The 13,218-nt window shown below is 34.7% G+C and overlaps 1 protein-coding gene across 1 annotated transcript; it reads right to left on the bottom strand.

Moving 5' to 3' along the window:
* Positions 1 to 7,540: 7,540 nt before the first annotated feature.
* Positions 7,541 to 12,764, bottom strand: LOC129281408 (tripartite motif-containing protein 59-like). The gene has a single exon (XM_064115441.1). It carries the CDS (start codon positions 12,756 to 12,758, stop codon positions 10,809 to 10,811), a length of 1,950 nt encoding a protein of 649 aa, XP_063971511.1. The 5' UTR covers positions 12,759 to 12,764; the 3' UTR covers positions 7,541 to 10,808.
* Positions 12,765 to 13,218: the final 454 nt, after the last annotated feature.

Raw genomic sequence — 13,218 nt, 5'->3', positions numbered from 1 at the left:
GAAGGGAAAAGAATGTCTTTCTTTCGTCTCTGGAGCGTCCCTCTGTAGAAGCAGAAGGAATTTGCTGCCACTCCCCCCCCCCCCCCCCCCCATTAAAAACACAGACACACACGATTTGGAAATAAACGAAAGAAGGGTATGGCAGCATTTATTTCTAGATTTATTCATAATGATAATGATAACATATGATCATGATAAGAAGATGAATGAATTTGTATTATTATATGAATGTATATATGTATAAAATTTAAACTATTTTATATATATATATATATATATATATATATATATATATATATATATATATATATATATATATATATATATATATATATATGTGTGTGTGTGTGTGTGTATAAGGGTACAACATAATTCCTTCATTAAAAAAAATCCGGGATATACGTTCTTACATTTAAATGAATTTCCACCTTCTGACCACTGAAATTTGTCTTTTCAGATATGAAATTCCGTTAATATGAATATAAAGTAAGCGGAAAAATCAAAATGTTATCAAAATATGATAAAATCATATAAATCTACCACATTAAGCCTAAATTCATCGATTGAAAGCAAGCATGACATCACTATATTGAGCTCACAATTAAGGAACAAAAAATTATAATTATAATCTGTATATCAATGTGTCGTAAGTAAGGTAATTTTTATCATTCATAATAATTCATTCATTTGGTTTTGTTTTTCTATAAAAAAAAAAACATAATTCCACAGTGTGGAGTAGGCTGCTTATCATATCTTTGTTATTTCATCCATAATTTTATAATACCTTTTCCAGCTTTCCTATTCATATCTAGCTTTTATGATATTTTCAGTTTCTGTTTGTCTGAATGGCTTTATCTTTTCAAATGAAAATATACATGATTTTTCAGCCCTACCCCTTCGTAAGAAATATATAAGCGAGTAAATGGTAGTGAATTTTACCCGATTGCGAAAGCATGAATGCTTGTATATGCATTTTCATCTTAAGAATTGTTAACATTTCTCAATGTGACAAAGTCTAAGATGACCTATCTATACACATACCTAGCATTTTCAGTTCAAACTAAATTATGATTCCATGTTGGATATGGGAGACATCCTAAAAATGATTTGACTTTCATCAATGTGAAATGAGAACACAATATACACAAGTTCTTTCTTACTAGACTGAAAAGGGTTAATTCACTTACCTTTCCTATGTACAAAATGATATCGTTTTTTGATAGTATGCACTAAATTATGAATAGAAGCTGGGTTCTCTGAAGTGCGTATTTAGCAAACTGATCATAATAATACCATTATCACTGTGTACGAACGGTTCGTTAATCTATTCTTAGTGACTGGGAATTCCCACCGACCTTTGACATTTTCAATAGTTATAATAATACAGTAATAATGCTGTTCTTGTACGGCGCATATCAAAATGTCTTTTTATGTCTTTTATGCTGCATAGGCGAAGCAAGCAGGATATGGATAAAGCTTTCCCAACCCCCGTATATACAAACTAGTATTCAATTGCAATGAGGAGGGTGTCGGAGTTGTACTTTTATACTTCTTTGCAAACTTACATCGATTGTAAGTGCCATCGACTTGAAGAGATGGCGACATATTTTATCTTGCCATGTCGACATAACGTTATTATATATCAAAATGGCGAGATACATTATCTGGCGTCGATCCATGTTTCGGATGCTTCGGATAAAACATAGGATGATGAAATCGGAGATAGGCATAATGCATGTGATAAAAGCATGTAAATATTTAGTATTAGTAAAATCACAATAAAGTAGGGAATTATTTGGATACGGTAGATTATTACTAAATTGATTCATAAATGAATGAGGGGGTGTTGGGACAGCATTGCTACATCACTTGTATAATGTTGTTTATCTCAATCAATGATTCATGCTAACTGTAATCAATACACTGGATCATTTTTATAAAATTAGCTTATAATTCTTGATCAATTATCACTTCAAATATAAGAGGGTTTACAATGTTTACAACAGTTACCCATTCCATCTTATGCTTATGTTACATTTATTTATTTATGTATTTATTTATTTATTCATCTTATCTATCTATTCATTCATTCATTTACTCATGTCTTTATATTGCAAACGATAAAAATGTAAGGAGAAGGTACAATTTTTGTGATTTTCTTTTAAGAATAGATCTGCAGAGGAAACCCGAGGTAACTAAACCATGTGCATACTGTTTCAAGTTTTGGTCAAATTATTTGCCATAACTTGACTTTTCTAGGTAACGGCGGTAGTCACTATTTTCGTGCTTTTTCTCAATAACGTTGTTAAAAAACTAAATGGCACAAATTTTCCAGTGAAATATATGGTCTTAATACATAATGTAAAACCTACAAACAATAAATGTAAAGTATAATTTATACTGAGTAATGGTGAAATGTTACAAACTTATTTAAAAAAAAACCTAAACAGTACATAGGATAGACGAATGTTGTCCAATTGATTATTCAAAAAGTCCATTTTTTTCACTTCCGGGTTGACAAAAAGTTAATGTATTATAATTATCTCGTAAGGGAATTTCCTCTCCACTATTTCACCTTGCTAAGTACTAACAAGTTCTCAATGTGTGAAAGATATTCCTACACTTTAAACAATACAAGATTATTTCTCTCACCTTTGTCTATATCTGTTAATTCGTTCTATATAAAGGCAAGATTATTGGTCTCAGTCCTCCACCATGTCCACACACAGTTATGCATATCACAATTATGATCTATGATCGCGAACGAATTTTACATTTTACTATGCTGTCTGTTCAAGTGACGGGGAATTTCCTCCGACCTTTTCTATATCAAATAGTTCTTTGACATTATCAAAATTAAAATAATAAACGTGACGATGGTGGTGTTCTGTTATGATCGCATGCCTCTAGACCTAATTGTTTTTTGTTTTTTCATATCGGCTTGTCTATATCTGTTAATTCCAGAAGTTGATTTCGTTCTATATAAAGGCAAGATTATTGGTCTCAGTCCTCCGCCATGTCCACACACAGTTATGCATATCACAATTATGATCTATGATCGTGAACGAATTTTACATTTTACTATGCTGTCTGTTCAAGTGACGGGGAATTTCCACCGACCTTTGCTATATCAAATAGTTATTTGACATCAAAATCAAAATAATGAACGTGACGATGGTGGTGTTCTGTCCTATTAGTATACCTATGATCACATGACTCTAGACCTTATTGTTTGTTTTTTCATATCGGCTTGTGACTTAATGTATAGAAAAGGAGATTTGAAAAAAATAAACACGAGAAATATAATGAAACAAACCAAATCTTTATCGTGTGATAGCATTTCATCAACATTTCATGTCTGACAGGCTGTCACATCTGACAACTTGTCAAATTAAACAACTTTCCACGATTTTGATTGGCTGCCAATAAAAAGCACTGATACTAGGGTAATATTGTAGGATAAAAACAGCGGTATGAAACGCTTCTCTGGGATGGATCCAGGATTGAACATGAGTAAGGGAAGGGCAGTGGTGATATAAGCTAAATAAAATTAAGAAGCAAAACAGAAGGGATGAAAGGTCTTTATATTTTTAAGGGGGAGGTAAATCTTGAAGGGGCACAATTTAGTGACAATGTTTTTTTTTTATAATTCTGTTTTTATTATTTAAATTGAAATAAATCACAAAATTTACAAATGATTAATAGGTGATTGCAAATCACATAAACACAATTTAGTTACACAAAAAAATAACAACCATAATAATAATTAAAAAAAAACCTACCCACTTATCCTCCCCCGCCCCCCCCCCCAAAAAAAAGGAATGTGGCAATGTGTTTGGTAAATAAAGTAGACAAAGCAAAATATACAAGCTATGATTATATGAAGTGGTTTCCAAACAACTATTCATAGGATTAAAAAGCACAACTGGTTATCCAAGACGACATAATTATAGAGGTTTTTAAACAAATACTAGTAAGTATATCAAGGTGACTGAGATACAAGTTGCATGAAAAAATAAGATCTGATGTCTACAACCATATAACCAATACAGTGCAGTATTATTAAAAAATGGGACACTAAACCTGTTATATAAAATATACAGTGTTAGTTATCGTGTAACCTGCTGACATTTTTGACAACCAAATTATAAGGTGAATCGCCACTTCTTAAAGTGAGCAGGCAACTTATTTTTTTTCTTAGCTATCAAATATTCCAAGTCTTGTTGTTTTTTAACAAATGTTTTAAAAAGAGCAAAACTTGGAGGATTATTCTTAAATTTACATGTATGAATATAATACTTCAAAAGTAAAAAAAGGTATGAAATGAACTTATCAGTTGAGAGTCCGAACATTTTTTCAAAATTAGAACCATTTATTTGAACATTATTTTGGGAAATTTTCGTTAAAAGGGATTGCCAAATAGGAATTACCCTTTCACATTCGCAAAACAGGTGGATAATTGTTTCCTCACTTTTATCACAGAAAACACAATTGGGTGAATCCTTAGATTTAATCTTATACAAAAAATCATTTAATGCTATGGCTTTATGAAAAATCTTAAAATAGAATGATCTTAATTTAGTATCAATGGTACAAAAAAAATTTGTGTAGTGTACCTTTTCCCAATCGATAGATACTGGTATTGGTAAACGTTCATCCCAATAAGTGTATCTTTTGTCAGGTGTGTGTGATCCCCTAAATAAAATGTATGAATGTCTAGGGACTTTTTTATAACTCAACAATTTATGTACAATTGTTTCATGAACACCAATAATATCAGGGTCAAAACTCACTAACCATTCTTCCGGGATGCACTTAATTAAAAAATTATATTTCCTTCTGTCTGTTTCGGGGATTCCAAAATCTAACACAAGCTCTTCAAAGAGTTTGTGACCTAAAAGAGGAGGATTAAATAAGTCAGATAACATTAATACATTTCTCTCATGCCACATTGAATAATTAAGATACTGTTTAGATTTTGAACGAATTAATTTGTTATACCACAGGAGTTGACAACCACTCAAATCTGAAAATTTGTTACCATAAAATTCGACAGCAGCTTCCTCCCTAAATGAATACCACATTCTCAATGCTTCAGCTAATTGTATATTACCAAGACTGTTTAAAATGCTCTCAGGAGCATGAGATTTCCACAAAATTTGAATATCATGATTAAATTTGTCTAAAAAGGCTACTTCAATCTTTTTCCATGGAGCATCAAAATTCTCATCCAATAGGTGTTTTACCCAGACCATTTTTTGAGCACATGCAAAAGAAAAAGGGTCAATCATTTTAAGTCCAGCCTGAGTATAATCATTACACATTATCTTACGTTGAACTCTATCCTTGCCTCCATTCCAAATAAATTTAAAAAATAATTTATTTAATTCTTTAAAAAAGGCTCTGGGTAATTTAACAGAAAGAACAGAAAAAAGATAGATTAACTGTGGCAAAATAAGAGTTTTGACAACACAGATTCTACCAATTAGAGAAAGGTTTCTAGTTCGCCAGCAGTTTAAAATTTAGTGACAATGTTAGATCCTCGGCGAGGGTAAGGACTAAAATGGACTATAAATGTCGCGATTTTAAAGTACTTTAATACAAATTTCTTGGGAATTAAACGGTATAGTTGGAATTGAATGTGCAGGAATGTAATCATTTCTGAAAACTATTCATGCCTCAGTACTTTTAATGCGAGCGATCGAATGCTTTAGTATTTATGCAGGTTTTCGCACTGGGGTACAGATGCGGGGCTCTTTCCCCCCTCCTTCCTTTCCACCACCTAAAAAAAGAGAAAAGGGAAGAGATTAACTTCTGACTCAAAATATCATTGGTCAAATGTATCGTGCAATATCCTTTCAAAAATATTTATTTACACAAATGTATATGCGTGAACGATGCGAGAGAGAGCTCAATCATCGTATAATTTCATTTTTCAAGAACGTTCGTGCATGTATGTCACAAGACTGTGCTTATTAACCACGGATATATATAATACTTCTAGAAATCACTGGCAAGTAGTAATACATGTAATATCACTTTTTGACTAAGAGCACTCTGTGTGATAAATTATTTAGGCATGTCTTCTAAGTTCGCTCTGTTTCCTTATGGCATTTTAGCACATTTTTTTATCACTGTTATTATCACGTTGTTGATGAAGTCACGTTTCGCTTAAAACCAGAAAGTATCACTGCTAAAACCAGAAAGTGGTATTTTACATCCATAATCATTTCAGAAACATTTTCTTACAATGGGAGCGAAACGAATGAGTGCTCAGATCATGTCGTATTTTCATTTTGAACGAACTGTACGACTGTAAATGCTGCTGCAATGCACTCAGGATTCAAATTATACGTCAGTGAGAATGTTAAAGAAGTCTTGACATTGGTTGATTTGTTAATGCAAGGGACGTACTGTTAGGACATTTTATCGTCTTACTAAATGACTTTATCACCTTTCATGGTTGATGAACTAGCCTGAATTGTTGAATTAGACCTCTGACTATATGCATCAAGGATTGAAGAAGACTTGGCATCAATTTCTTGGTAAATCAAAGATATTGTAAAGACATCCCAACCTCTTCCTGACATGAATTCATCACTGTTTATGAGAGATGAACTAGCCTGAAGACTGAAAAGATCTTTGAATGCACCGTGGTCTGTCGCTTCTCTTCAGTAGGATCAGACACCTTAATTGTTTTCTGAAACCAGTGCTTTTATACACAGTGTTTAGAGCAGAAAGAGATAGAGTTGAACATAACTCCAATGCTCAAGCACAAGACCCGGATGAGTCAGGGGCGGATCCAGCTTTTTATAAAGGGGGGGGGGTTGGGGTGGTATGCGAGGGAGCGTAGCGACCAAGTCCAAGCGAGCGGAGCGAGCGAGGGGGGAGGGTGTGGGAGGGGGGTGTCCCCCCTCCCACAGTAGGAAAAAAAATTGAAAATCTGTGTGTGAAAATGGCGTTTTCTTGCATCTAATAAAATTACAAGTTTAAAAAAAAAGATAAGATTTAAAAAAATGGTCCCCGGATTTTTTTTGGGGGGGTTGCAACCCCCCCAACCCCCCCCCCTCTAGATCCGCTTCTGTGAGTGTTCACGATTATTTCTTTGCTGGGTTTATTTCAAACTTCAGACCATATACATGCTTGTGCCCTTTTTATTTTGACAAATGAAATATATTTGATATGTTTTAATAATTATTTTGTATTTGCTTTAAAAGTCAAGAATACTTTTACTGATTGAACTAATGTAATTTTTAGTTTGAATTGATTGCTTTCCACGGAAGAACTCCTTTTCTCAGCCCCTCCCCAACTGTTTTTATTTCTCTTTCCCCCCCCCCTCCCTCTCTACCATATCCCCCTCTCTTTTTATCATTTCACTACCTCCTTCCAAGGAGCTCCTTGCTCCTTCTATTTACCTCCTTTTCTATTCTCTCTCTCCCCCTCCCTCCCTCTCTCTCTCTCTCTCTCTCTCTCTCTTCGTCACCCTTATTAGTTGATTTAACTCTTGAACTAAAAACAAAAGATGACAACAAAATTCTCGTACAATAATTATTATGACCTCTATTATGTATCATCTTAAAGAATAAGGCTTATGTTTCTGACTATATACGTCAATGATATATACACATGTAGTGTGCAAGGTATATTAAGATTTTATTGAAAGATGGGAGAGGGGAAAGGAAGAGAGTGAAAGACAGAGAGAGAGAGCAGAGGAAAGAAAACTAGTCGGAATACTTGATAACTAGGAATGTTCAGTAAATGACACAAATGCATACTTAAATTTTTTTTGAGTAATCAAATTTTCAGGTGCATAACATACTTTAGTTTTCAATTTTTTGAATAAGAAAATTTTCTTGACTAATTAATTTCTAGAAAGTGATAAAAACATTTTAAAGATAAATAGAGTACTCTAAAACACCCATTTTGATTTCCATTTAAAACAGCAATAGAATCCATTATTTAAAATAAATGTAGCATCGTAAACAACATGGCAAACAAAAATTAAATGTGAAATCACAAATTTTGAGTTCAGTAGCAATATATACATTTGTACCTTGCATTCTTTTTCAATTAACTAAGTAATGTGTATTTTTGGGTTAAGTTCGTTATTCTGAAGGTTCGTTATTCCGAAGGTTCGGAATTCCGATGGTTTGTAATTTTGATGGTTCGTAAATCCGAAAACGAAACAAAGTTCGTTAGTCCGAAAATGAAGTAAGGTTCGTTGATCCGAAAACGAAATAAGGTTCATTGTTCTGAAGGTTAGTTAGTCCGAAAACGAAGTAAGGTTCGTTAATCCATAAATGAAATGAAAATAATCTTTGGCGAAGCTGGGAAAACAGGAAGGGCAAGGGACATGCGTGGTGGAGGGGGTGGGGATGGAAACACCGTTGCTGTTTAGTTGTTATGAGGATGGGGAGGCAGGGGCGGCGGTACATATTTTGGTTTTGGGGCCAAAGCCAAGAAGGGCATGTATATGTCAAAATGGGCATTTTGGTGCAAACAGATGATAATCTCATGGTGAAAATTATAGTTAGCACTGAAATGCCAATTTTTACATGTGAGTGCCCTCATTTTTGGCTTTGCCCCCCCCCCCCCCGATTCACGCTCGCAACATCTATCGTACCTTCGGAATAACAAACCTTATTTCGTTTTCTGTTTTCAGATTAACGAACTTTCGGAACAACAAACCTTATTTCGTTTTCGGACTAAAGAACCTTCGGAATAACGCCACAAATGTTCGGATTAACCCTTTTTCATTTTCGGATTAACGAACAGCGAAGTATAGGAAATTTACATGTTTCGGAACTATGAGCCTGTTAATATAAGCCTTATGAACCTTCGGCATAAGGAACCTTCGGAATTATAAACTGTAACCATATGTTTGGATTTATTGTGATTTGACAGAAACAGCCATACATGTAAATGAAAGCAGAGACAAGACAGAATTATCAAAAAGATTATAATTCTACTCTGGTCTTTCCATCAACAGTTACAATTACAATTTTTTTGTTACTTTTAACCGAAAATCGTATGTCATTTCTGTCCAAAAATATTCTCTCTGAAAATGTTTTTATGGTTAGATATTTCCTTAATAATGTTTTTGTCTAAAAGAACACTTGTGTTCACTTTGCCCACATCCACTTATTTTTCAGACAATCAATTTGATATTGTAGTCAAATCCATTTCTGTCCAAAGTGTCCTCTCCAAAATTATGCAATTGACAAAACCTGTGATAAAAAAGATTGAACTCCTTAAAAAAAAATGATAATTTAGTGAATGACCTTATGCCTTACAAAAAGATACATAATTTCACTTGTTTACAACACATACACAAAAATTTAAAGGAAACAACACAACCTTTGTGCAGTCAAACCAGACAGTTTCAGTTTGGTCACACTGTGAAACAACCCATAAGACAGGCGAATATGTGAAACATGGGCAAACAGGCACATATAAAGTCATGCCTGTTTATACCAACTTTTAGGAAAATACTAATACTACAATGAATAAAAGAATATGTACAATTTGCACATGAAAAATCAAGAAATTAAAAATATCTTGTTTCGAAATCCAAAGGAAAACCTCTCACTACTATAACAGTAATTTACAGTAAAATGTACATATTTTTTATTGGGTTATGTACATTTCTGTACATTATCCCTCTCAACATATATCGCACATTCTATTATAGACCTTTCACCCGAAAATGGCATAGCTGTTATAGACTCCACAATTGGCATAATATAATCTTTACTACAATTTTCTAAACTACAGTGCGTATAAAAAAAACGGGACAGTTTTGAAAAGTCTATCAAAATTTTGTTTCAAATTATGATGTCTTTATATGTTTTGATGTTCTTCTCTCTCAAATGCCATTTAAAAAAAATGAACATCAAACGTTTTTGTCAGGGGTTAAGAAAAAGGCTTGCGCCAAATGGCATAAAATGCTGGTCATTAGACTTTTTGCTAATTGCTTTTCTTTTTATTCTGTGAAATAAATCTGAATCTGAATGTAATCAGCATATTATCAAATTACATCAATGTGTTCTGAACTATCTCGATTATAGGTCTACAAGTAGTCGGAATCCCTACCATAACAAAAAAAAAATGGTTTTTCATTTTCGTATTAAACAATCTCTCAAGCATGGGATTGACTGATAATTATGCAGTCATTATTTTTAAGGTAAGTGTTCAGAATTCAGAAGGCATTTCTCAAAACAAGAAAAAGATTAACAAGAGAACGAGGGATATGATATCCTCTGATGTAAAATATCAAATGAAAAAAAAAAGATCACTATACACATTTTATAAGGTAGGCATGTTTTGTTACGATACTGCAACAAATAACAATTAAAATTTAGGTTTAGATTTGATTTCCTTTTTTTATTACAGGAAATAATTAACCATACACAAACACATTTTTTAAAATTAGAACAGTCTTACATCTCTTGAAGTGTTGATTATAGTTCACAGTTACGATAGTCCAGTATATAATCCAGATAAGATCCAAGTTGGCTGGCGAAAATTCCTTAAATTAAAGTTCACAATGATGGCGATGATGAAACTGATGTTGAAACACGATGAATAACAAGAGTCACTGTAACGAGTTGAAATGTCTGTGAAGACGATGTTGATGATGATTAAAAGTCAATTTCAGCAATCCAGTGGTTGAAAAGCGTTCATTAAACAGGTTGATGATCTCGATGAGAACTGAGAATTCCTCTCTCAAAAAAACTGCAAACAGTTCATTGATGGCGTGCAAATAATTCCACAGAAGATAAATATTCCAAGTCTTCCCTCATCTTATTTCATTCACTCGCCTTCATCCTCTTATGTTCCCCCTTTTTTTCTCCTCCCTCTTCCCTTCTTTTTTTTTGCTCCGCCAATAGTTGGGGCCCGGGCCCCCCCCTGGATCTGCCTATGATAATATAGAGGTTATCAGGAGTGCAGAAGGCGATCTCTCCTGATCGGTACTGCTTGAGATGAAACCATTGTCTCTCAGACTTCTCAATCTTGCACTCATTAACAAGGTTCTGAACGTGCTCCAGTTCGTCTGTGTACTCATCGATGCTCACCAAACCTTTATCGTGCTTCACTGTGGCTATCAGGATTGTATTTCTTTGAGACACTGCAGCAAAGGGGAAAGAATTACTTGGTTTTGTTAATGTATGTTTTACATCACCTTCTTTGTCTATCAATCGTACAGTATTATGTGTACTAATGATTAGTGAATCATTGTAGGAAATGATTTGCCCAGGTATATATCCAAGGCATGGTATCTCCTTGATAGCCTTCCCACCTGCTGATGAGAACACATGGATCTTCTTGGGTATCCTGTAGCTAACATAGATTAGATCATCACTATCAACAGTGAGGTTAGAAACCCCACCTTCAATGCAATTCAGAGTCTCAAACATCACATCCAACTTCGTGAACTCTGATGTGTACAGTGCTACAGTGTTTGATGTATCAATTACAACACAACGACCATCAGAGAGGAAACCTAATGCAAAAATATTAACACCCTTGAGGACTGTCTGCTGGAGATGACCATAAGCAGAGAAGATGTTCACGCCCAATGCTTCACCATATCCTACTGCCATCCTACCATCTGGTGTGTTTATCATGGCATTCATGCTAATTTTAGGAGGAAAAGCAATGCTCTTTACAACTAGTACATGTGCATTAACAATTTTACCAAGATCTAGCTCGTCCTTTTCGATATTTCTCTCAAACATGGAACTTTTCGCCTTCCCGCTAGTCTTATTCAACTGCTCGTAATCAGGATTTCCCCGATTTAAGGCCTCCCGTAGGTTTTCACATAAAGTGTCATACACAGCCAAAGTGTCCATGTCTACTGGTGCATTTCTCCTATTGGTTACCATCTCAGCAATGGTCGTCAACTGATTGATGCGCTGCTGAGCTGATTTCTTCATTTCTTCAAGGGCTTCCTCTGCTCTTTCCGTCTTTCCCTTGACTTCACCAAGTAGGATTTCTCTCTTCTCTGTCAACTGCCGAACTGCTTCATCATACGCTTTGTTGATGTTATCTGTGCAATGGTTCATAGCATCATCCACACATTTCTTTTCTTCATCGATGAGATTAATGTACTTCTGAAAGCAATATTGCTTCTTCTCCACCTTGGATTTAAGCTCTTTGATGGTCCTCGTGTGATTACTTTCATAAGCAGCTGACTCGATGACCTGGTGTCCTTGATCTTTATGTTCCATAACAGCACACCTGAAGCATGTGAATCTCTTACAATTAGAACAGAAACATTCTTCATCTTCTTTTGGATGTTTCCTGCATTTCCGGTATCTACGTATTGACACCTTTCCTGATGAGATCTCTCTCATGGCTATGATCTCATGACCGATGAAGTTTTTCCACTGAGAGTGCATATTGTGACAAGTAATACATAGGTAGTTGCCACAGTCTTGGCAGTAGACAACAGCTTTGGGCTTATCCTCGGAATCACAATTCGTGCAAATTTGATGTTGATTTTTCACGTCTTCTATAAGATTCCTCAAAGCTAGGCTTGCCGGTAGTTGGCTGACATCCTGATTTGGTACCTGGGTATCGGCTCTGCAGACAGGGCATCGGATCATCTGGTCATCACCACGGGATTCCAAGAGCTTTTCCAGACAGACCTTGCAGTAGGTGTGGCAACATGACAGGATCTTGGGATCAGTGAAGGTAGTCAGACATACGGGACACTCCAGACTCTGAGCAATCGTGTCTTTTAATTCCTCAGCCATGACCGGAACTCTACATAATTACAAAATAAAAACAACGAATTCATAAGAAGGGAAAACAATGCCACTCTGGAGCGTACCTCAAAATTTAGAAAGGAATGGAAGAAGGGTATGACAGCATACATTTCTTGATTTATCAATTCTTTAGAAGATGTACCTCTGATTGAACAAGTATACGCAGCTATAATTAATTCAGCTGTTTATTCTAATATTCTAATAATGATATAATAGTAATATACTGTTAATGATAAGTAGTAGAAGAAGAAAGAATATATATTATTATATGAATGTATGTACGCATATATATATGTTACTTGTGAAAGAAATGAATGAAGAGAATAATGGTAGGCGTAGCTTAAATCAAGGTTCCCAGACATGCCAGAGCTATCTGCCCTTTGGTGATGCCAAAAAGTGTCTCTGCCGGGAATCGTACCCGGGCACCCAGCTTGGAACGCCGATTCCT

This window comes from Lytechinus pictus, chromosome 2, assembly GCF_037042905.1.
Source record: "Lytechinus pictus isolate F3 Inbred chromosome 2, Lp3.0, whole genome shotgun sequence".
Taxonomy (NCBI): Eukaryota; Metazoa; Echinodermata; class Echinoidea; order Temnopleuroida; family Toxopneustidae; genus Lytechinus; species Lytechinus pictus.
The sequence above is the reverse complement of the archived record's forward strand: the minus strand, read 5'-3'. Positions and strand labels throughout refer to the sequence as shown.